The sequence below is a fragment of the Myxine glutinosa genome, chromosome 2 (assembly GCF_964187855.1).
Source record: "Myxine glutinosa chromosome 2, kmMyxGlut1.1, whole genome shotgun sequence".
NCBI lineage: Eukaryota > Metazoa > Chordata > Myxini > Myxiniformes > Myxinidae > Myxine > Myxine glutinosa.
Genome location: NC_136262.1, coordinates 184,013,223 through 184,036,337, shown reverse-complemented (window position 1 = coordinate 184,036,337; position 23,115 = coordinate 184,013,223). Strand labels below are relative to the sequence as shown.

Genomic DNA, 23,115 nt, shown 5'->3' with positions numbered 1-23,115 from the left:
GGTTGGTTGGTTAGGGGGGGGGGGCGTTGTATTGGTTGGGTAACGGTTCGACTACTTGGTGGAGGGAGGCCGGGAGGGTCGATTTCCTCGTTACTCACAAACATTCGTATTCGAGGCCATTTCTGTTTATACTTTATGTAACAGTCTGGTTAGATATATACGTCATAAACATTTCACTTGTTTTTTTTCGACTTTCATCTGAAATCAAACCCCTCTTTTTTAATGGGAGCAAACCACTCCATGTCATTACTATCATTTCCCCTCTGCGGCTTCCCCTGAGACTTGCCCGTCTCAGCTCTCTGCTCCGCCCCAGGTCCAGTTGCCTCTTGGCTCCTCTCCCTCCCCCTCCCCCTCGCCCTTGTCCAGCCGCCTCTTTGCTCCTCCCCCTCTCTCTCCCTGTCCAGCCGCCTCTTGGCTTCTCCCCCTCCCCTGTCCAGCCGCCTCTTGGCTCCTTCCCCCCCCCCCCCCCCCCCCACGGTCACCCACCTGGCTTCCCCGCCCCGCACCCTCCCGGCTTCCCCGCCCCGCACCCTCCCGGCTTCCCCGCCTCGCACCCACCCGGCTTCCCCGCCCCGCACCCACCCGGCTTCCCCGCCCCGCACCCACCCGGCTTCCCCGCCCCGCACCCACCCGGCTTCCCCGCCCCGCACCCACCCGGCTTCCCCGCCCCGCACCCACCCGGCTTCCCCGCCCCGCACCCACCCGGCTTCCCCGCCCCGCACCCACCCGGCTTCCCCGCCCCGCACCCACCCGGCTTCCCCGCCCCGCACCCACCCGGCTTCCCCGCCCCGCACCCACCCGGCTTCCCCGCCCCGCACCCACCCGGCTTCCCCGCCCCGCACCCACCCGGCTTCCCCGCCCCGCACCCACCCGGCTTCCCCGCCCCGCACCCTCCCGGCTTCCCCGCCCCGCACCCTCCCGGCTTCCCCGCCCCGCACCCTCCCGGCTTCCCCGCCCCGCACCCTCCCGGCTTCCCCGCCCCGCACCCTCCCGGCTTCCCCGCCCCGCACCCTCCCGGCTTCCCCGCCCCGCACCCTCCCGGCTTCCCCGCCCCGCACCCTCCCGGCTTCCCCGCCCCGCACCCTCCCGGCTTCCCCGCCCCGCACCCTCCCGGCTTCCCCGCCCCGCACCCTCCCGGCTTCCCCGCCCCGCACCCTCCCGGCTTCCCCGCCCCGCACCCTCCCGGCTTCCCCGCCCCGCACCCTCCCGGCTTCCCCGCCCCGCACCCTCCCGGCTTCCCCGCCCCGCACCCTCCCGGCTTCCCCGCCCCGCACCCTCCCGGCTTCCCCGCCCCGCACCCTCCCGGCTTCCCCGCCCCGCACCCTCCCGGCTTCCCCGCCCCGCACCCTCCCGGCTTCCCCGCCCCGCACCCTCCCGGCTTCCCCGCCCCGCACCCTCCCGGCTTCCCCGCCCCGCACCCTCCCGGCTTCCCCGCCCCGCACCCTCCCGGCTTCCCCGCCCCGCACCCACCCGGCTTCCCCGCCCCGCACCCACCCGGCTTCCCGGCCCCGCACCCACCCGGCTTCCCCGCCCCGCACCCTCCCGGCTTCCCCGCCCCGCACCCTCCCGGCTTCCCCGCCCCGCACCCTCCCGGCTTCCCCGCCCCGCACCCTCCCGGCTTCCCCGCCCCGCACCCTCCCGGCTTCCCCGCCCCGCACCCTCCCGGCTTCCCCGCCCCGCACCCTCCCGGCTTCCCCGCCCCGCACCCTCCCGGCTTCCCCGCCCCGCACCCTCCCGGCTTCCCCGCCCCGCACCCTCCCGGCTTCCCCGCCCCGCACCCTCCCGGCTTCCCCGCCCCGCACCCTCCCGGCTTCCCCGCCCCGCACCCTCCCGGCTTCCCCGCCCCGCACCCTCCCGGCTTCCCCGCCCGCACCCTCCCGGCTTCCCCGCCCGCACCCTCCCGGCCTCCCCGCCCGCACCCTCCCGGCTTCCCCGCCCGCACCCTCCCGGCCTCCCCGCCCGCACCCTCCCGGCCTCCCCGCCCGCACCCTCCCGGCCTCCCCGCCCGCACCCTCCCGGCCTCCCCGCCCGCACCCTCCCGGCTTCCCCGCCCGCACCCTCCCGGCTTCCCCATCCCGCACCCTCCCGGCTTCCCCGCCCGCACCCTCCCGGCCTCCCCGCCCGCACCCTCCCGGCCTCCCCGCCCGCACCCTCCCGGCCTCCCCGCCCGCACCCTCCCGGCCTCCCCGCCCGCACCCTCCCGGCCTACCCGCCCGCACCCTCCCGGCTTCCCCATCCCGCACCCTCCCGGCTTCCCCGCCCGCACCCTCCCGGCTTCCCCGCCCGCACCCTCCCGGCTTCCCCGCCCGCACCCTCCCGGCTTCCCCGCCCGCACCCTCCCGGCTTCCCCGCCCGCACCCTCCCGGCTTCCCCGCCCGCACCCTCCCGGCTTCCCCGCCCGCACCCTCCCGGCTTCCCCGCCCGCACCCTCCCGGCTTCCCCGCCCGCACCCTCCCGGCTTCCCCGCCCGCACCCTCCCGGCCTCCCCGCCCGCACCCTCCCGGCCTCCCCGCCCGCACCCTCCCGGCCTCCCCTCCCGGCCTCCCCGCCCGCACCCTCCCGGCCTCCCCGCCCGGCACCCCTCCCGCTTTCCCGCCCGGCACCCTCCCGGCTTCCTCGCCCCGCACCCTCCCGGCTTCCCCGTCCCGCACCCTCCCGGCTTCCCCGCCCGCACCCTCCCGGCTTCCCCGCCCGCACCCTCCCGGCTTCCCCGCCCCGCATCCTCCGGGCTTCCCCGCCCCGCACCCTCCGGGCTTCCCTGCCCTGCACCCTCATGACATGAGGAGGATGCTGTGCAATTTCCTCATAAAAATGAGGATTTTATTTGCACCAAAAAGAAACATTCCGGGATCGATTGCTGAGGTAAATAGCACACTCATCCGTAAAAAATACGAGCTTCGTCTTGATGTAATTGTGGGAAATCGCTGCAGAAAAGCCTTGCTCTAAATCAAGTCAAATGAAGGACACTCTCTGTTGGAAAAGCCTACTTCTCCCATGCCCGCATCGTGTCGCGCGTAGGAGCTGGCTTATCGAACCTCTGCGAAAATCTTGTCCTTGTGTCTTCAAAACTTGCTCTTTCTCACGCGCGCTCGTGAACCTAAACACAAGTAATCAGTTTCTCTTCTATCATGTACTCATTGGTGTCCGTCATGCTGAAGCCGTACCTGGAAAACAAATAAATAAAACAAACGGGTAACGGAGGACGTGTGTGTGTGTGTGTGTGTGTGTGTGTGTGTGTGTGTGTGTGTGTGTGTGTGTGTGTGTGTGTGTGTGTGTGTGTGTGTGTGTGTGTGTGTGTGTGTGTGTGTGTGTGTGTGTGTGTGTGTGTGTGTGTGTGTGTGTGTGTGAGATACTGGGTACACCAAGTGTTACATCTGGGTGGAAAAATAAAGTTTCAGGAAACAGTAAGTATGCTGTATTATGTTGTTCTGTATATATTGAAGCATCAGACCTGCTAAATGCTTCGTTTTCATGAAAACGAGAGTGCACTTCGCACACTGGATTCATGCATAATGCAGCTCACCGGAGGACACGGACACAAAAACAAGTTCTGACGTCATCCGTAAACGAGTGGTTGTCTGCCAGCGAGTGACAAACGGGATCTGCGTTACACATAATCAAGTTTCGAGCAACGTGGGTTTCTTTTCACTTTTGCTGGGATGTGATTTGTGCATAACGGGGCGGACACTAAAAAAATACGACAAGATTATCGCGAAAAAAATTAACTTTGTGATTGATCGATTGAATAACCATCAAGGGCATTCTTCTTTTAAAGGTATTTCTTAACCTACACACCTAGTTCATTTCACGAGTCCTTCATGATTTGAAAATGAAACTGACATCACAATTATTGGGAATATGGTGGACACCAAGCGTTAAATGCACAAATCACGTATTTTGCCACCCATTGCACATTTCAAGGAATTTTCGAAAATGTAAAAAACAACACCAGGAGACATACTAAACATCAAACATTCCATGTAATTACAATTTTAATCAACAACACACAACATGCATCAATGCATATTTTTATTTAAAGACGATGAAATAAAAATTGACATAGTGAGAATGTAACATTTTATTTCGAAAATATGCCATTTTTGTCTTGTTTACTCAACCATTGCAAATCTAAGTGCATGATATAATGTGAAACTCAGGTTTTTGCAAGTCCTCAAGACTATTTGCGACAACATAAAACCATAGGTGTCTTTTCATTCAGTTCATTTTTTTTAATTGAGGGCATTTCATTTCAGCTGTGTAAAAGTGTACCCAGTATTGTAGCCATACATATACATATATATGTATATATGTACGTGGTTGGTGCAGTGTAGGGGTGCTGGTGTGTGTAGGTGTAGGGGTGCTCGTGAATGTGCATGGTCCTGTATACGAGGATGGTTCAGACTTTACTTGGACCCATGCACATGGATTACTCTGCTTCTAGTCCTGTACAACTTTGAACTACCCTTGTCTATTACAAGATCGCTACTTGCATAACTTTACAGCAGGGGTATTGAACCTGGGGTAATTATACTTCTCCAGGGGTAACTCGGCATTTTTCGGGGATAAGGAAAGAGGCATCGAAGTCAATAATGTCATGGTAAAAGTCGAGTTCCTTGGTCTGCGAGAAAATAACGTGCTGAAAGCAGAGTTTGAGGATTCTGACTTGGGAACCTTCTGGGGAAAAGCTGGTGGCGAATGTCTGATAATCCCTGGCAGAGCTCTCATAGTCCTCATCACATTTGCTACAACCTATTGCTGTGAGACTACCTTTTTTTCATTATCAAAATTTAAACCATGGCAAGAAAAACGATTGGATCTTGCTATTGACTTGCAATGTACTCTCACCTCATCTTAAAGCTGACGATGAAGAAGAAGAAGAAGCCATTTCAACCCACCCACCGATACTTTCATCTGTATAGTATTGCTTGTCATGTGTTTGATATATCTTAAGATGGGGCTCGTGACATCAGGACATAATGATTATTCATCTTAGTTTTTTCCAAGACTTATAATATAAGTTAATGTTTTTGTTTTTTTGTTATGGTGAAATATCTTGGATAAATGATTTCTGCCTTTGGTAAACAAAGTTCCATGTGGAAACTGAAGCACCCTTGGAACACTCTGTTGAAATGATTCATTTTGACCAAACTGTGCAAGAAGTATCAATTTTGAATGTTTGTAAGATTTGGCAAGCAAACTTTCCCTGCTATGTTTTTATTTTTCCCTGTGGAAGGCATGGCAAGTCCTGGAGTATCTTTCGGAGAGCTTTGCTGCCTGTTTTGCTGCCCTCCATGTCCTGGCCGTATCGCCGCCAAGCTCGCCTTTTTGCCCCCGGAGCCCACGTACAGCCTCGTCGGAGATGAGGCAGGTGGGCGATGGTCGCTGCGGCTCAGTGACCGTGCCGAGTGGCAGTATTCTCGCCGAGAGTTGGATGCCGTCGAGGTCTCCATGACGAGGTACCGAAGATGCGATGCGGTTGTAGGACTTGGTTATTTGCTTCTGCCTTTGATTTCCAATCTGTCCTGGCTATTCCTAATGAGTGTGTGCATTTTCTGCAATATTATTACTCGAGTGATTGCCACTCCATGAGGTATGACAATTGATGTGTGCACCGTGTATGTCGAACTTGCTTCTTGATGTACTTGCTGGCACTTGGTAGTGATTAGAGAAGAGAAAGTGAAATGGGTAGATGTGCATTTTGTAACAAATTGTCCCTTCACTTGCATGAGTGTGCCGCCATATTGCTCTTCACAATGATGTCAGAATGGTGCAAGGAACAGAGTGCTCGTGTGCTGGTTTGGCATTGGAAAATGTTCTTGTGCATTGTGCGTTTTTCATGTTTGAAACGCGGCTGTCCATTAAGTGTAAGCATTCCCAAAACTGCTGTGACTCATCGATTGAAATATATCAGAATTGTTTTTCTTAGAAAATAAAAATTGACCTTGTGCCATTATTATAGTAAATTACTCTTTTTAGGGCGATTTGTAGAGAGGACTGAGCATGCTAGTGGGTGGACGCTAATGTTGTATTCCGTTGTTATTGACGTAATTGTAAAGTGCACTGTTTGCCAAGGTTATCCATCATGATGCATTCCAACAAATGCAACAGTCACTGTAATGAGAGGAAAAGTGACAATGGACTTTATCGATAGAGATGCATTAACCTTTTAGAGTTTATTTATTTAATTCCATTCATGGTTCATGCAGGTACGAGAGAATAGAAAATATACAAAACTGGTAGGGGCTATGCCGGCCACGCCTTGCTGCCTCCTTTGGTCCAGCATCACCCGTCGGGCATGGTGGCAGTCAGTCTCGATGTGCAAATAGAGAATTACTAACACTGCAGCACTGCAGGTGTCAAACCCACAAGAGGGCCCCCCACCCCCCAGTCCCTAGTGGGGGTCAGTAAACCACTTGCACTGTGCCACGCTTATAGGTGAAAATCCTAAGTCGTCTCCTTCCGAGGAGGTGGGGGACGGGGGTTGTGTCCATGGCTTGATACTCTAAGCACGTATGCAAAATCTGGTGGAGATTGGCCCAAGGTTGTATTTTTATGATTTTCAGACGTGCACACCCACAGATAATTTCCAATTTAATCTAGAAGGATTTGCAACTAATTTCGTCATTTCTCTTGATAAAAGTGTTTTCACACGTTCTTCGAACTGTGGCAGGTCTCGGTGGGCATTAATATATCCATGCATTCATTTTAACTGGAATGGAAAGATAAACTTGCTTTTCCAGGTGAATTTTCAAGTGTGAATGAAATTTGATGTTGTTGAAAAACCATCGGATATTTTTGTGTTATGTTTTTGGCACACAGCACTTCTTTTTATGGCCAAACTATCGAAATTCTTGAATCTGAATGAGACTATTTTGGAACGTTTGCTGCCATCATCAATACATTTAAACCACACATGTGTAGCCAATAGGCCTATAAGTTATGAGCCAGCATGTCAGTGCATGCACACACAGTATGGGAAGGAACGGGTAAGTAGATGTTTATAATTAACTTGTATATTTATTATGTACGTTAAAAATTTAAATAAAACATATAACTTCAATTGTTATGCCTCCGTTGATGAAATTACCAGAGGCCAGGGTTTCCATGGTTGAATTTCAAAAAAAGAGATGGGATGTATGATATCTGTATCGGTATCATCCAACTCATGTTGTACTAATGTGCATATATATATCGTGGCCAAAGATATTGGCACCCTTACACTTTTTTCAAATAATGCACCATTTCCTCCAGAAAATTGTTAAAATTAAAAAACCTTTTGGTATCCACAAATGTATTTCTTTGATTTTCAGTGGAACAAAACCAAAAAAGCTGAAAAAATTACTAAATCTTAGCTTATTCCAAACAGAAATCCTAAAATGGCCCGGACAATATTGTTGCGGATATGAGGATTGTAATTTTTTTATTGTGTTGTATTGTGGTAAATTGCTGTGTAACATTGTTTGATTCTGGCCCCTCCTGCCTCCAGTGTTGTGGTAAAGGTCAAAGGGTGTCCCGGTAGTTAATTCCATAAAGCATCCATTGAAGGACACTATAATACCCTTGTTCAGTAGTTTATATCCTTATTATGTGTTTTAGGGTAAGGCCTTGTCTTCCATTAAAATGACACTCCATTGCACCAAGTGAAAAAGATAGATTCCCTTCATCCTTCATCCCCATTCCCAAAACCTCCATTTCCCCTTTCGTCAATTGCCATTCGCATTGCCAACTACAATTGCCGCCATTAAACATGTGCTCGGGTTGGGGAAGAAAGGCGTGCCCGCCCGTCGTCATCAAGGGCGGAGCCAGAGGGTCGCGCGACCAACCAGGGCCGAGGTGAGCACACCGATGGGCGTGTCCTGAAGGCTGGCGGCTTAATCGCCAGAGGCGTTATAAAAGCGCGCGCGCAAGAGTGACCAGTGCTGAGCTGCGTGGTGAGGTCCATGAAAAGAGCTGAGTCGTCAGAGGCTGAGCTGGGTTGTGAGGTCCAAGAGAGAAGGGAGATCATCCAGCAGCGATTCTTGTTCAAAAGAGATCATCCAGGGAAGCACAAAGCCTGCTATTCGTCGCCTTGCTCGCCAGCAGCAGCGTCCACAGCAGCAACAACACTCAACAGCAGCGTGGGGCCTGGACGGCGGTTTTGAGCAGGGCCGCGAAGGAACGGCGGCTGCCCAACACGCCGATCGTGCTGCCGGACCCGTTGGACCTCCCTCTCCTTCCAGCCAATCCACTCTGCAATTCCCCGTGTGAGTCCGTTTCTGTTTGTTCTGTCCTGGGTAGTTAATTAAGTTTGTATAAGCTAGTATTTTCACTGTGTCTCTAAAAGCTTCTGTATATTATTTTATTATCTTTCCTTCTCCTTGGTTATTTTGAGCCTGTAAATAGTAAATAAATTTAGTAGTATTGCCAACCTTTTTTTTCGTCTTCTTATTCCTTTTCTTCACATCCGTCGTCTTTGTCTTTTCCATATTGAATAGCTGTGGCGCGATACGGCCAACGTGCGGGTGAATCGGGTGAATCGGGGAAACTGTTAGGTCGCGGTGCCTCTGCTCGGCAAACATAACATCCTTAACCGCGGACCGTAACAATATTATTGCCACCTTTTAGAAGTTGTTAGAAATAATTAGATTTCAAGCATGTGATTCTCCTTTACTTTGGAATTGAACTCACCGGTGGTGAGTTTCAGGTGCCTGCAATATAAAAATCACTCATTCTGCTGTTTTGTGTCACTGTGTATACCACAATGAGCATGGAGAAAAGAAAGAAAACCAGAGAATTGTCTGAGGAGGTCAGACACAAGATTGTAGCCAAGCATGGACAATCTCAAGTCTACAAGTGCATTTCCAGAGACCTCGATGTTCATGTGTCCACCATACGCCATGTTATCAAGAAGTTTAAGGCCATGGCACTGTAGCCATCCTCCCTGGATGTGGCCACGAGAGCAAACGTGATCGAAGATTGCAGCGAAGGATTGTTCGAATGGTGGAGAAAGCACCTTGATCAACTGCCACACAGATTCAAGCTGACCTTCAGACACAAGGTACGACAGTTTCAACTTGCACCATCCGTCGCCAACTCGATGAAAGGGGGTTCTATGGTAGGAGACCCAGGAGAACCCCACTGCTGAGAAAGCCCGACTGAAGTTTGCCACAATTCTTCTGGGAGGATGTCCTGTGGACAGATGAGACCACATTAGAGCTTTTTGGTAAAGCACATCATCTCTATGTTTACAGAAAAGAAAATGAAGCCTTCAAATAAAAGAACACCTTCCCTACATTCAAACAAGGAGGAGGTTCAGTGATGTTTTGGGGTTGCTGTGCTGCCTCTGGCACTGAGTGCCTTGAATGTGTGCATGGCATCATGAAATCAGGAGATTACCAAGGCATTTTGGAGCACAATGTTCAACCCAGTGTCAGAAGGCTGGGTCTCCGTCGAAGGTCATGGGTCTTGCAGCACGACAATGACCCCAACACACACTTCAAAAAGCACCCAGGAATGGTTCAAGACAAAACGCTGGACTGTTCTGATGTGGCCAACAATGAGTCCAGATCTAAATCCATTTGAACACCTGTGGGGAGATCTGAAAACAGCAGTTGGGAGAAGGCACCCTTCAAATCTGGGAGAACTGGAGCAGTTTGCATAAGAAGAGTGGCCAAACTGCCAGCAGAGAGGTGTAGGAAGCTCATTCATGGCGATATGAAGCACTTGACTACAGTTATTTTGTCCAAAGGCTGTGCTACCAAATATTAAGCCGAGGGTGTCAATAATTTTGTCAATGCCGTTTCTTTTTATTTTCTGATTTAAAAGGATATATTAAGTTCTGAATCAAAAGCAAAGGTTACTGTAATATTAACAGTGATATCAAGAATTGTGGAGACCAAATACTTTTGACAATTTCAACTTATTTTTGGAGAAAATTGTGTTATTGTTTTTTTTAGAGGGCAAGGGTGGTGTGTGTGTGTGTGTGTGTGTGTGTGTGTGTGTGTGTGTGTGTGTGTGTGTGTGTGTGTGTGTGTGTGTGTGTGTGTGTGTGTGTGTGTGTGTGTGTGTGTGTGTGTGTGTGTGTGTGTGTAGTGTTACATGTAGAGGGGGGGGGGGGTAGAGATGCCTTATAAGAGATATAACTAGATAGTGGATAGAGTAGAATGGTCCGTGTGAGAGTCGGAAGCATAGGCATAGTTTGACTTCTCTATTTGGGGGGGGGGGGGGAGGGGTAAAAGCTTAATATTATAAATGGATACCTCGGTCTGACTTCCGAAATTACCATTTGTTAGTGTAGTTACAGTTTATGTTCATTATTGTTACTCACGTTTAAATATGGGATGTTTATCTTAATTGTAAACTACTGAAAAAAAAAATGAAGGTGGGGCATTGCCCCCCCTACCCCCTCCCCAAACTCCGCCGATGGTTGGAAGCAAATCTTGATGTAAGGAAGTAGGGAGCTGTCAGCTTAAGCATTTTGTTTGAATGTGCATGATACAGAGGGTCATCTTTATGAAAAGATAGAGAGGGATTAAAGTTAATTAAATGTGTGTAAACCTCTTGAAACCATTCACCGGGTCACATCTCTGGAGAGCAGAAAAGAACGAAGCAGAGAGCAATGTGACTCTGCCAGGCATTGAGAGAGGGGGGCGGAGCTATAATCGTCTGATGGAATGGGGTGGAGCCCAACGCCTGGTGGGGTGGAGTGTTGTCAAGGGAGATGAGGGAGGAGTAAGTAGCTCTTGGTTCGGTGCGAGTAGAGAGCGGGAACAGATCTGAGGAGAGCTTCTTCCTGGGAATTCTTCCAAAGCAAACTGCTCTCTCTCATGCACAGATTTATCCCATCTCGTCTTCAGTTGTCTTACCCTTCCTCCCGTCCATGGTACACTGAATCTTGTGGTGAGACAGTTGCCCTGAAACAACTTGCCTTTGCCTCTTGGAAGGCTAATGCAACTGAAGGCAATCTCAGTTCCTTCCACCAAGCTTGGAACAAGTGTGTGTCTACCCTCAGGAGTGCCAGGAAGCACTATCTCTCCACACTCAAGAATGAACTCTCAAACCTGTCTCCTTCCTCCAAATCCTGGTGGTGTCTGGTCAAATCCGTTTCTGGTGTTTGTTCCCCCTCCATCCCCTCCCTTACCTCAAATGGCTACACAGTTGACACCGCACGTGACAAAGCCGAATGCCTCAACTCTGTGTTTGCCTCAAAATCTTGTGTCCCAAACCCATCTCTCTCTGTTCCCACCTTTCCCAGTCGAACCCAACTGCTCCTGGACTCTGTGTCCTTCTCTCCTGACAAGGTGGAGAAGTTTTTGTCAAACCTCGACTCTGATTCTGCAACTGGACCAGACGGCATCAGCCCACAGGTCCTAAAATCCTGCTCTGCTGCTCTAACTCACCCTCTCTCTGTTCTTTTCACCCTCTCTTTTGCTCAAGGTCATCTGCCAGCATCTTGGAAATCAGCAAACATTACCGCTTTATACAAAAAAGGTGCAAAAACAGATCCTTGCAACTACAGACCAATCAACCTGCTCCCAATTATCAGCAAAGTCATGGAATCAATCATTCTGCTGCTTGTCAGCGATGTCTTTTTGTTGAATGTGTTTTAATGAATGTTTCCCCCTGTACTGGCTTTCTCTCGTGGTCCCCCTGTGCTGTGTTCCTGGTCTTTTTGTTGAATGTGTTTTAATGAATGTTTCCCCCTGTACTGTCTTTCCCTCGCGGTCCCCCTGTGCTGTGTTCCTGGATGTCTTTTTGTTGAATGTGTTTTAATGAATGTTTCCCCCTGTACTGTCTTTCCCTCGCGGTCCCCCTGTGCTGTGTTCCTGGGTGTCTTTTTGTTGAATGTGTTTTAATGAATGTTTCCCCCTGTACTGTCTTTCCCTCGCGGTCCCCCTGTGCTGTGTTCCTGGGTGTCTTTTCATTGAATGTGTTTTCATGAATGTTTCCCCCTGTACTGTCTTTCCCTCACGGTCCCCCTGTGCTGTGTTCCTGGGTGTCTTTTTGTTGAATGTGTTTTAATGAATGTTTCCCCCTGTACTGTCTTTCGCTCGCGGTCCCCCTGTGCTGTGTTCCTGGGTGTCTTTTCGTTGAATGTGTTTTAATGAATGTTCCCCCCTGTACTGTCTTTCCCTCACGGTCCCCCTGTGCTGTGTTCCTGGGTGTCTTTTTGTTGAATGTGTTTTAATGAATGTTTCCCCCTGTACTGTCTTTCGCTCGCGGTCCCCCTGTGCTGTGTTCCTGGATGTCTTTTTGTTGAATGTGTTTTAATGAATGTTTCCCCCTGTACTGTCTTTCCCTCGTGGTCCCCCTGTGCTGTCTTTCCCTCGTGGTCCCCCTGTGCTGTCTTTCCCTCGTGGTTGTCAGCCCTTTCACGAGCCTCGATTCAGTATAAAAAAAAATAAAAAAATTGCTTCGGATATCAAATCCTTCCTCTTCTCCAATGGCTTGGTCTCCGATCATCAATTTGGATTCAGACCAGGTCATTCTACTCTGGACATGCTGCTTCTGCTGTCTCAACAATGGATGGAGGTCCTCAATGCCAAACAGGAAATCAGAGCTGTCTCCCTTGACATATCACGTGCCTTTGATACGGTCTGGCACCCAGCTCTGCTCACCAAACTCTCCTCCTATGGTATCCATGGAAATCTCCATGCATGGGCTTGCGGACTTTCTCTCTGGTCGTAGTCAACATGTGGCCCTGAATGTATTTCTCTCATCTCCCCTTCTTGTTCAGGCTGGAGTTCCCCAAGGCGGTGTTCTGGGCCCTGTGCTTTTTCTGGTCTTTATCAGTGATCTCTGCGACTCTGTGGAAAATCCTCTCTATCTCTTTGCTGATGACTGCACTCTCTGCCGCTCCATTCATCTTCCCTCAGATCGGCAGTCTGCAGCCTCCTCACTCTCTGAAGACCTGGACAAAATCAGACTAGTCAAACAAGTGGAACATGTCTTTCAATCCTGACAAATCACACACTCTTACTATGTCTCTCTGAAAAGACCGACTGGACAACCCTCCCATCTACTTTCTCAACAATCCCCTCCAAGAAGTTCTGTCGCTCAAGCTTTTGGGTCTCACTATCTGCCATGATCTTTCTTGGGAAAACCACATTTCCAAGCTGGCCTCCAAAGCCAGTCGCCGACTGGGCATCCTCTGTCGTGCGAAGTCCTTCCTTGGCACACCTGAGCTCCTCACCACATACAAGGCTTTCATGCGCAGCCCAATGGAATACTGTTCTCCCCTATGGGCCGGTGCTCCTGCCTCACACCTAGCTCGGCTTCACGCTGTTGAAACCAAAGCTTTCAGAATCATTGGAATCTCCCGCGATGAAGCTATCTCCGAGGGCCTTTCACTTACTCACCGCAGGCAGGTAGGTGGTCTTTCTGTCTTCTACCAACTCCTCTCCGGCCTTGCTCCCCCAGCTCTCTCTGTGCTCTGTCCCCCCCAATATTCCTTCCGGTCGCACAAGATCTGCGTGCAACCCTCTTATGGTTAAACTGCCAAGATCTAGGCTCTCTGCTCACCTTCACTCTTCCATTCCCCTTTTCTCCTGCCTCTGGAACAAACTCCCACACTCCCTTCAATCCCACTCCTCCCTCCAGGTCTTTAAAACAGCTGTTCACCACCATCTCTTATCTTCCCCCATCCAAAACCTTGATCTTTTCTACCCCCGCTAATTCACCCCAGATCCACTTTGTTTGAAATTCCAACTTCTTTCCTGGAAGTCCTGGCAGTGTCCATATGTTTTATACCTCTCCCACCCCTCCCTTCCCATGCCTCTCCCCCCCCCCCCAAAGCCCTCTCCCTCCCACAGATCTCTCGATGTCCCTGCTCTCAAATGTTGTGTTTGTGTCCTTCCCCCTCTCTCCCCATCTTGTCTACCGCTCCCCATGTTATATGTTTTTTGTGTCGGTTTGTCTTTCTTTGTGATTAATGTTAGCTCTTTCACGAGCCTCGATCTTGTATACAATATAAAGAGAAAAAAAGCTTACAGTTCTGAGAGGATGGCAATATTTCTGAGGAGAAGCTGGAGGATTGCAGTGTTGTGATGAGGACTGAGGTTTATGAGGAGATTTTGAGAGCGCCAGAGTGTTTTTAAGGGTTGCGCTCTGAGAGGAGAACAGAGAGTTATGAAGATAATTAGTGGTGCTCGAAGGAGAATAACTAATAAGGAGGTCGCCACGCCTGCTTTGGCCCTGGTGCTGTTCTTGTCTTCCCCCATTGCCTGTTCATTGTCCTGCTCGTCTCCTTGTCACCTATTTGTTGTCCTGCTGTCTCCTCATCGTTTTGCCCATCTCTTCGCCTGCTCCGTGTGGCCATCTTCCCCTCCCCCGCTGCCACCAGAGACAAGTTACCCGGTAGTAGAAGGGAAAAGCAGGTTCTGGCTCACATAAAATTTAACATTGAAGTCAATGGGGAAAATTAAGGTAACATATTGACTACCACTCTTCTCTCGAAAAATTGCACCCCCTTTCCTCCCTCCCCCATTTTTTATGATACTCATACAGAGACCCAACCATTATCTAAATCCATAAGGGATGCTATCAATTCCATTATCTAAATCCATAAGGGATGCTATCAATTCCATTATCTAAAATAAACCTCTTCTCAAAAGCCCCTAATGCCTTTTTATTTTTTCTCCTCTGTATACAATTGATGTTCATAACTTCTTATTGTATTCATTTTTCAATACTCTTCTTTCTTTAAAGTTAAACAATTATAATAATATTCAAAGTTTATTGTTTCTATAATAACATTTTTATTTATTCCTTTAAACTTTTTATCACTTTTCAATATTATCAATATATTTATAAGCATAAGTCTTGGATCTCAATCCTATAAATTCACTCATTACCTTACCGCCCCCAATTCATCCTTAAACTTTCCAATAACCTTTTTATTCTTTGAAGAAAACAACTTATCATCTGACTTATAATTACTTGTATCATATATATATATATATATATATATATATATATATATATATATATATATATATATATATATATATATATATATATATATATATAGATATTGTTAGACGTGGCTTAGATGTTATTTACCGAGCGGTTTTGGTATGACCACGTCTGCACAAGTTACCCGATTATACCCGAACGTTGACTAATCGCGCTGCGCTAGGTCAATAAAGGAAAAGGACACCCGGCTGGGATTAAAATGACACGACACCCAGGGTTCAGTTCTCAAGCCCTCCGGAGGAGGTTATATTGTTACGGAAGGTTAGATTACAAGGACGAGAGGTACAGCATAGAAAGACAAGCACTTAGACACAATCTTATATTAACCCCAACAGACGACAGATAAACGGGACAAAAGGCTGACTCACACGGGGTTTGATGGCTAGGAAAGGCAGGATCGATGGCTCCAGGTGCACCTGGGCTCAAAGGTCAGAATCGACTCGGTCCGGTCCAGAGATGCGGGGAGGTCGCAGCGCTCGGATGGCGTCTTGGCTGCTCAAGCTGGGGGCGCATCTGACGTCACGTCCGCTACGTGGCCGCGTATATCCGGCGGGGAGTGACACGCCCTCGGCTCGTTAGCTCCGCCTCGTGGAATCGGCACGTTGCTTCTCATTGGGTGCGTGCGGGGGGTTTACCAGGCTCCGCCCTTGACGAGGAGCTGACAGCCAGCCCCTTTGTGGTAACCCCGTGGAGCGCATGGTCTGGAGCGCATTGTCAATGGCGGCTAACCGAGCCGGTGTCAGGACGCACACTCCCCCCCGCGCAGCGCCGTGCCCCTCTGTTGTTGTTGTTGTTGTTTGGGGAAGAAGATGGGAGGAGGTATGGGAAAGGTCCTAAACTCACTACTGGTGCCATATAATCACATTCTGGTGCAACGAAGAGTCAGAATTAATGGAAAGGAGTCCTTAACTGACATAGACTAAGAATAACTAGCAAGATGTCCGAAAGTTGTCTACGTGAGATGCGGTGGACCTGGGCACGACATTTAATGGGGGAAAAAGGGGAAGGTCGGCTCTACTGATTGTTGTTTACAGACAATGGGACTAGGGAATGGGGGATTGGGGATAGTTGGGGAGTATTGGGGAAATAGGGGAATATTTACAAGCGGATATGGAGGCCAAATTCCATATTCGCAACAATATATATCAATATCATCAATCATATCTGAATAAATATCTTCTGTATTAATTTTCAAAATAAAACTATCTGCATCCACACAAAGTAGATTAATATCATCTTGATATTTCTTCCTTAAACTATTATAATAAGTCATCCATCAATGACTTTGATAAATCAAGAATTGATGTTCCAATATAAATAGGTTTATCTATTTATCACTCCATTTCATATATATACGCAACACTGATATGTCTTGCTCTCGGACGTTTTCGGAGCTTCAAACGAACATGGCGACAAGCGCAGTTTCGATTAAACTGCCGGAGTTTTGGGAACGACAAGAGGCCGTTTGGTTCGCACAAGCTGAAGCACAATTCGCCATTCGGAGCATTTCTGCTGACGACACGAAGTATTATTATGTCGTGTCTGCGCAACACTGATACGCAACACTGATCGCATCGACGCAACACTGATAGGTTGATGATGGTGAAAATGATGATTGGAAAGCTCTTGGTGAATGTCATCTCGGGATATGCTCCGCAGGTTGGTCGAAGCGATGAAGAGAAGGACAAGTTCTGGTGTGCGATAGAGAAGCTGATGGAAAACGTGAAAGATGAGGAAGTTGTTGTGGTGGGAGGAGACCTGAATGGACATGTGGGAAGGAGTATGGATGGTTTTGAGGGAGTTCATGGGGGTTACGGATATGGTGTGAGAAATGGAGAAGGTGAAAGGATTTTGGAGTTTGCTGATGGAGCTGATTTGTTGATTTGTAATACTCAGTTCCACAAAGAGGACAATAAGCTTGTTACATACACGTCAGGTGGGTCGACGACAACCGTTGACTACCTGATGGTGCGTCGGCGAGATAGGGGGCACCTCCGGGACACAAAGGTGATCCCGGGAGAGGAGGCTGTTTCACAGCACCACTTGGTTGTCTGCGACATAAGGGTGAAAGGTGCGAGGAGAGCTCGGCGGGTGAAGTACCAACCGAGAATGAAGGTGTGGAGGTTGAAAGAGGTGACAGTAAGGGAGGCATTAAAAGAGAGGCTGAGTAGGGTAGAGGATGATGTGGTTGAGCTTGAAAGTGGTTGGATGTCAATGAAAGCTAGTCTGTTGGGAGCCGTTGGTGAGGTATGTGGATGGACAAAAGGACCACCGAGGCACTCGGAAACATGGTGGTGGGATGTTGAGGTTGGAAAGAGGATTGACGAGAAGAGGAAGAAGTTCAAAGAGTGTCAGAAGGCGAAGGGTACGGGAGCAGAAACAGCAGAGCATGAAAGTTATAAGGCAGCCAGGAAGGCTGCAAAGAAAGAGGTAGCAAAGGCGCAGGAGGCATGTAGGAAAATGTTCGGAGAACGCTTGGATTCGGAAGAGGGTCAGAAAGCAGTATTCAGGATTGCAAAGCAGATAGCGAAAGAGAGGTGTGATGTGATGGGGGTGAGTTGCTTGAAGGATGAAGTGGGACAAATCGTTGTCGACCCAGATGGAATTAAAGGAAGATGGAAAAGATATATGGAAATGCTGTTGAATACAGAGAATGAATGGGATGGCAACATAGAGAGTAACCCAGTTTTAGGACCGGCAGAGAAGATAACTGAGAAGGAAGTTGAGGAAGCGATAAAAGCAATGAAGAGTGGAAAAGCGGGAGGGCCGACGGGAGTTGTGGGAGATATGTTGAAGGCAGCAGGAAGTTGGGGTGTGAAGAGAATGACAGAGATCTGTAATCTGGTGGTGAAAGAAGGCCGCATTCCAGTGGGTTGGGAACTGAGTACCCTCGTCCCTCTATACAAGGGGAAAGGTGACCCTCTAGAGTGTGGCTTGTACCGAGCGATAAAGTTATTGGAGCATGGAATGAAGGTATTGGAAAGGGTGTTGGAGAGGAGGATAAGGAAGAAAGTGAAGATCGACGAAATGCAGTTTGGATTTATGCCAGGAAGAGGAACGACAGATGCGCTTTTCATTGTGAGGCAGTTGCAGGAGAAGTACATGGATAAGAGGAAGAAGTTGTTTTTTGGGTTTGTTGATCTGGAGAAAGCATTCGATAGGGTTCCACGCAAAGTATTGACATGGGCATTGAGGAAGTTAGGAGTGGAGGAATGGTTGATCAGAGTAGTGATGGCAATGTACAAAAGAGCACGCACAGCTGTAAGGACGAAGGACGGGAACAGTGGTGAGTTTGAGGTGAAGGTGGGAGTGCATCAGGGGTCGGTACTAAGTCCACTACTATTTGTAGCTGTGATGGAGGTGCTGGCTCAGACCGTAAAGGAGGGTTTACCGTGGGAGTTGTTGTATGCAGATGATCTGGTGTTGATTGCGGAAAGTATGGATGGACTGAAGGAAAAGATGAACAAGTGGAAGGAATGTATGGAGACAAAAGGTCTGAAGGTGAATATCGGAAAGACAAAGGTGATGGCAAGTGGTAAAGCATGTGGTGAGGTGGAAAGAACTGGGAAGTGGCCGTGTGCTGTGTGCAGGAAGGGTGTCGGAGTGAACTCCATTCAATGTACAATGTGTGCTGAGTGGGTTCATCAAAAATGTAGTGGTCTGAGAGGGTCATTAACCAGTGTGGCAGCTACATTCAAATGTAAGGTGTGCACAGAGGGAGCTGCAGATGGAGGAAATGTTGAGTTGGATCTTGGAGACGGCGTGAAGCTGGAAGGTGTGAAAACATTTTGCTACCTCGGAGACGTGCTGAATGGAGAAGGTGGATCAGACTCGGCAACGGTTGCTCGAGTGAGATGTGCATGGAAGAAGTTTCGGGAACTGAGTGGCGTGCTGATGAGGAGGAGAGTGTCGCTGAAGCTGAAGGGAAAGGTGTATGCTGCATGTGTGAGAAGTGTTATGATTTATGGGAGCGAGACATGGGTAATGAACGTAGAGCAGCAACGAAGGCTGGAAAGGGTGGAAATGCGAATGGTTCGATGGATGTGCGGAGTATCGTTGAGAGAGAGGAAGACAAATGATGAATTGCGAAAGATGATGGGAATATTGCCTGTGATTGATGCTGTGAAGAGGAACAGGTTGAGATGGTTTGGTCATGTATTGAGGAAGAATGAAAGTGACTGGTTGAGAAGAGTGATGGAAGTTAATGTAGAAGGAAGTAGAGGACGGGGAAGACCGAGAAAGACTTGGCTAAAGATGGTGGAAGAAGAAATGCGGGCAAGGGGGTTAACAAGGAGAGATGCAGAAAATAGGGCAAAATGGAGAAGATTGTCATGGGGACCACAAGGCTAACCCCCGCTCTAGCAGGGAACATGGCCTTAAAATGCATGTTGTGTGTTATCACTCCATTTATCCATTTATCCATTTATCCAAAATCACTCCATTTATGACGACGAAACGTCTGATGCCCGACGTGGAGATCGGTTTCTGAGGTTTGGGACATGGAATGCAGGGACAATGACCGGGAGATCAGGAGAAGTGGTGGAAGTATTGGTCAGAAGAAGAGTGGACATATTATATGTTGTGTGCAGGAGGCGAGATGGAAGGGAAGTGGTGTAAGAATGGTGAAGGGCAGGCAGGCACAAAAATACAAGTTTGTGTGGCAAGGGTGCCCAGAAAGCGTGAATGGTGTTGGTGTCATGTTTTCTGAGGAGTTTGTAGACAGTGTGGTGAGTGAATGGTTGATGAGGGTGAAAATGATTATTGGAAAGCTCTTGGTGAACGTCATCTCGGGATATGCTCCGCAGGTTGGTCGGAACGATGAAGAGAAGGACAAGTTCTGGTGTGCGATAGAGGAGCTGATGGAAAACGTGAAAGATGAGTAAGTTGTTGTGGTAGGAGGAGACCTGAATGGACATGTGGGAAGGAGTATGAACGGTTTTGAGGGAGTTCATGGGGGTTATGGATATGGTGTGAGAAATGGAGAAGGTGAAAGGATTTTGGAGTTTGCTGATGGAGCTGATTTGTTGATTTGTAATACTCAGTTCCAGAAAGAGGATAATAAGCTTGTTGCATATACGTCAGGTGGGTCGTCGACAACTGTTGACTGCCTGCTGTTGCGTCGGCGAGATATGGGGCACCTCTGGGACACAAAGGTGATCCCGGGGGAGGAGGCTGTTTCACAGCACCACTTGGTTGTCTGCGACATAAGGGTGAAAGGTGCGAGGAGAGCACGGCAGGTGAAGTACCAACCGAGAATGAAGGTGTGGAGGTTGAAAGAGGTGACAGTGAGGGAGGCATTAAAAGAGAGGCTGAGTATGTTAGAGGATGATGTGGTTGAGCTTGAAAGTGGTTGGATGTCGATGAAAGATGGTCTGTTGGGAGCCGTTGGTGAGGTATGTGGATGGACAAAAGGACCACCGAAGCACTCGGAAACATGGTGGTGGGATGATGAAGTTGGAAAGAAGATTGACGAGAAGAGGACGAAGTTCAAGGAGTGGCAGAAGGTGAAGGGTATGGTGGCAGAAAAGGCAGCGCATGAAAGTTATAAGGCAACCAAGATGGCTGCAAAGAAAGAGGTAGCAAAGGCGCAGGAGGCATGTAGGAAAATGTTCGGAGAACGCTTGGATTTGGAAGAGGGTCAGAGAGTGGTATTCAGGATTGCAAAGCAGATAGCAAAAGAGAGGTGTGATGTGATGGGGGTGAGTTGCTTGAAAGATGAAGTGGGACAAATCTTTGTGGACCCAGATGGAATTAAAGGAAGATGGAAGAGATACATGGAAATCCTGTTGAATACAGAGAATGAATGGGATGGCAACATTGAGAGTAACCCAGTTTTAGGACCGGCAGAGAAGATAACCGAGAAGGAATTTGAGGAAGTGATAAAAGTAATGAAGAGTAGAAAAGCAGGAGGGCCGGCAGGAGTTGTGGGAGATATGTTGAAGGCAGTGGGAAATTGGGGTGTGAAGAGAATGACAGAGATCTGCAATCTGGTGGTGAAAGAAGGCCGCATTCCAGTGGATTGGGAATTGAGTACCCTCTCACTCGATACAAGGGGAAAGGTGACCCTCTGGACAGTGGCTCAAATCGAGCGATAAAGTTATTGGAGCATGGAATGAAGGTATTGGAAAGGGTGTTGGAGAGGAGGATGAAGAAGAAAGTGAAGATTGACGAAATGCAGCTTGGATTTATGCCAGGAAGAGGAATGACAGGTGCACTTTTTATTGTGAGGCAGTTGCAGGAGAAGTACATGGAGAAGAGGAAGAAGTTGTTTCTTGGGTTTGTTGATCTGGAGAAAGCATTCGATCGGGTTCCACGCAAAGTATTGACATGGGCATTGAGGAAGTTAGGAGTGGAGGAATGGTTGATCAGAGTAGTGATGGCAATGTACAAAAGAGCGCGCACAGCTGTAAGGACGAAGGACGGGAACAGTGGTGAGTTTGAGGTGAAGGTGGGAGTGCATCAGGGGTCGGTACTAAGTCCACTACTATTTGTAGCTGTGATGGAGGTGCTGGCTCAGAACGTAAAGGAGGGTTTACCGTGGGAGTTGTTGTATGCAGATGATCTGGTGTTGATTGCGGAAAGTATGGATGGACTGAAGGAAAAGATGAACACGTGGAAGGAATGTATGGAGACAAAAGGTCTGAAGGTGAATATCGGAAAGACGAAGGTGATGGCAAGTGGTAAAGCATGTGGTGAGGTGGAAAGAACTGGGAAGCGGCCCTGTGCTGTGTGTAGGAAGGGTGTCGGAGTGAACTCCATTCAGTGTACAATGTGCGCTGAGTGGGTTCCTCAAAAATGTAGTGGTCTGAGAGGGACATTAACCAGTGTGGCAGCTACATTCAAATGTAAGGTGTACACAGAGGGAGCTGCAGATGGAGGAAATGTTGAGTTGGATCTTGGAGACGGCGTGAAGCTGGAAGGTGTGAAAACATTTTGCTACCTCGGAGACATGCTGAATGGAGAAGGTGGATCAGACTCGGCAACGGTTGCTCGAGTGAGATGTGCATGGAAGAAGTTTCGGGAATTGAGTGGCGTGCTGATGATGAGGGGAGTGTCGTTGAAGCTGAAGGGAAAGGTGTATGCTGCATGTGTGAGAAGTGTTATGATTTATGGGAGCGAGACATGGGTAATGAACGTAGAGCAGCAACGAAGGTTGGAAAGGGTGGAAATGCGAATGGTTCGACGGATGTGCCGAGTATCGTTGAGAGAGAGGAAGACAAATGATGAATTGCGAAAGATGATGGGAATAGAGCCTGTGATTGATGCTGTGAAGAGGAACAGGTTGAGATGGTTTGGTCATGCTCTCTGGTCGTAGGCAACGTGTGGCCCTGATTGGATTTCTCTCATCTTCCCTGCCTGTTCTGGCTGGAGTTCCCGAAGGTTGTGTTCTGGGCCCTGTGCTATTTCTGGTCTTCATCAATGACCTCTCCGACTCTCTGGAAAATCCTCTCTATCTCTTTGCTGATGACTCCACTGTCTGCTGCTCCATTCCTCATCCCTCAGATCGGCAGTCTGCAGCCTCCTCACTCTCTGCAGACCTGGACAAAATCACAGACTGGTCAAACAAGTGGAACATGTCTTTCAATCCTGACAAATCTCACACTCTTACAATGTCTCTCCGAAAGGACCGACTGGACAACCCTCCCATCTACTTTCTCAACAATCCTCTCCAAGAAGTTCTGTCGCTCAAGCTTTTGGGTCTCACTATCTGCCATGATCTTTCTTGGGAAAACCACATTTCCAAGCTGGCCTCCAAAGCCAGTCGCCGACTGGGCATCCTCCGTCGTGCGAAGTCCTTCCTTGGCACACCTGAGCTCCTCACCACATACAAGGCTTTCATCCGCAGCTCAATGGAATACTGTTCCCCTCTCTGGGCTGGTGCTCCTGCCTCACACCTTGCTCGGCTTCACGCTGTTGAGGCCAAAGCTTTCAGAATCATTGGAATCTCCTGCGATGTAGTCAACTCCGAGGGCCTTTCACTCACTCACCGCAGGCAGGTTGGTGGTCTTTCCGTCTTCTACCGACTCCTCTCCGGCCTTGCTCCCCCAGCTCTCTCTGTGCTCTGTCCCCCCAATATTCCTTCAGGTCGCACAAGATCTGCCTGCAACCCTCTTATGGTTAAACTGCCAAAGTCTCGGCTCTCTGCTCACCTTCACTCTTTCA

At 49.5% G+C, this 23,115-nt stretch overlaps 1 protein-coding gene across 2 annotated transcripts in view; it reads left to right on the top strand.

The window, feature by feature from the left end:
- Nucleotides 1-23,115, top strand: part of LOC137421008 (alpha/beta hydrolase domain-containing protein 17B) — a 67,427-nt gene that overhangs the window by 529 nt on the left and 43,783 nt on the right. For both annotated transcript variants that reach the window (XM_078772046.1, XM_068106630.2), the window contains exon 2: nucleotides 5,234-5,456. In XM_078772046.1, the coding sequence (XP_078628172.1) occupies nucleotides 5,236-5,456 (221 nt within the window). In that variant the 5' untranslated portion in view covers nucleotides 5,234-5,235. The remainder of the gene's footprint in view (nucleotides 1-5,233; nucleotides 5,457-23,115) is intronic.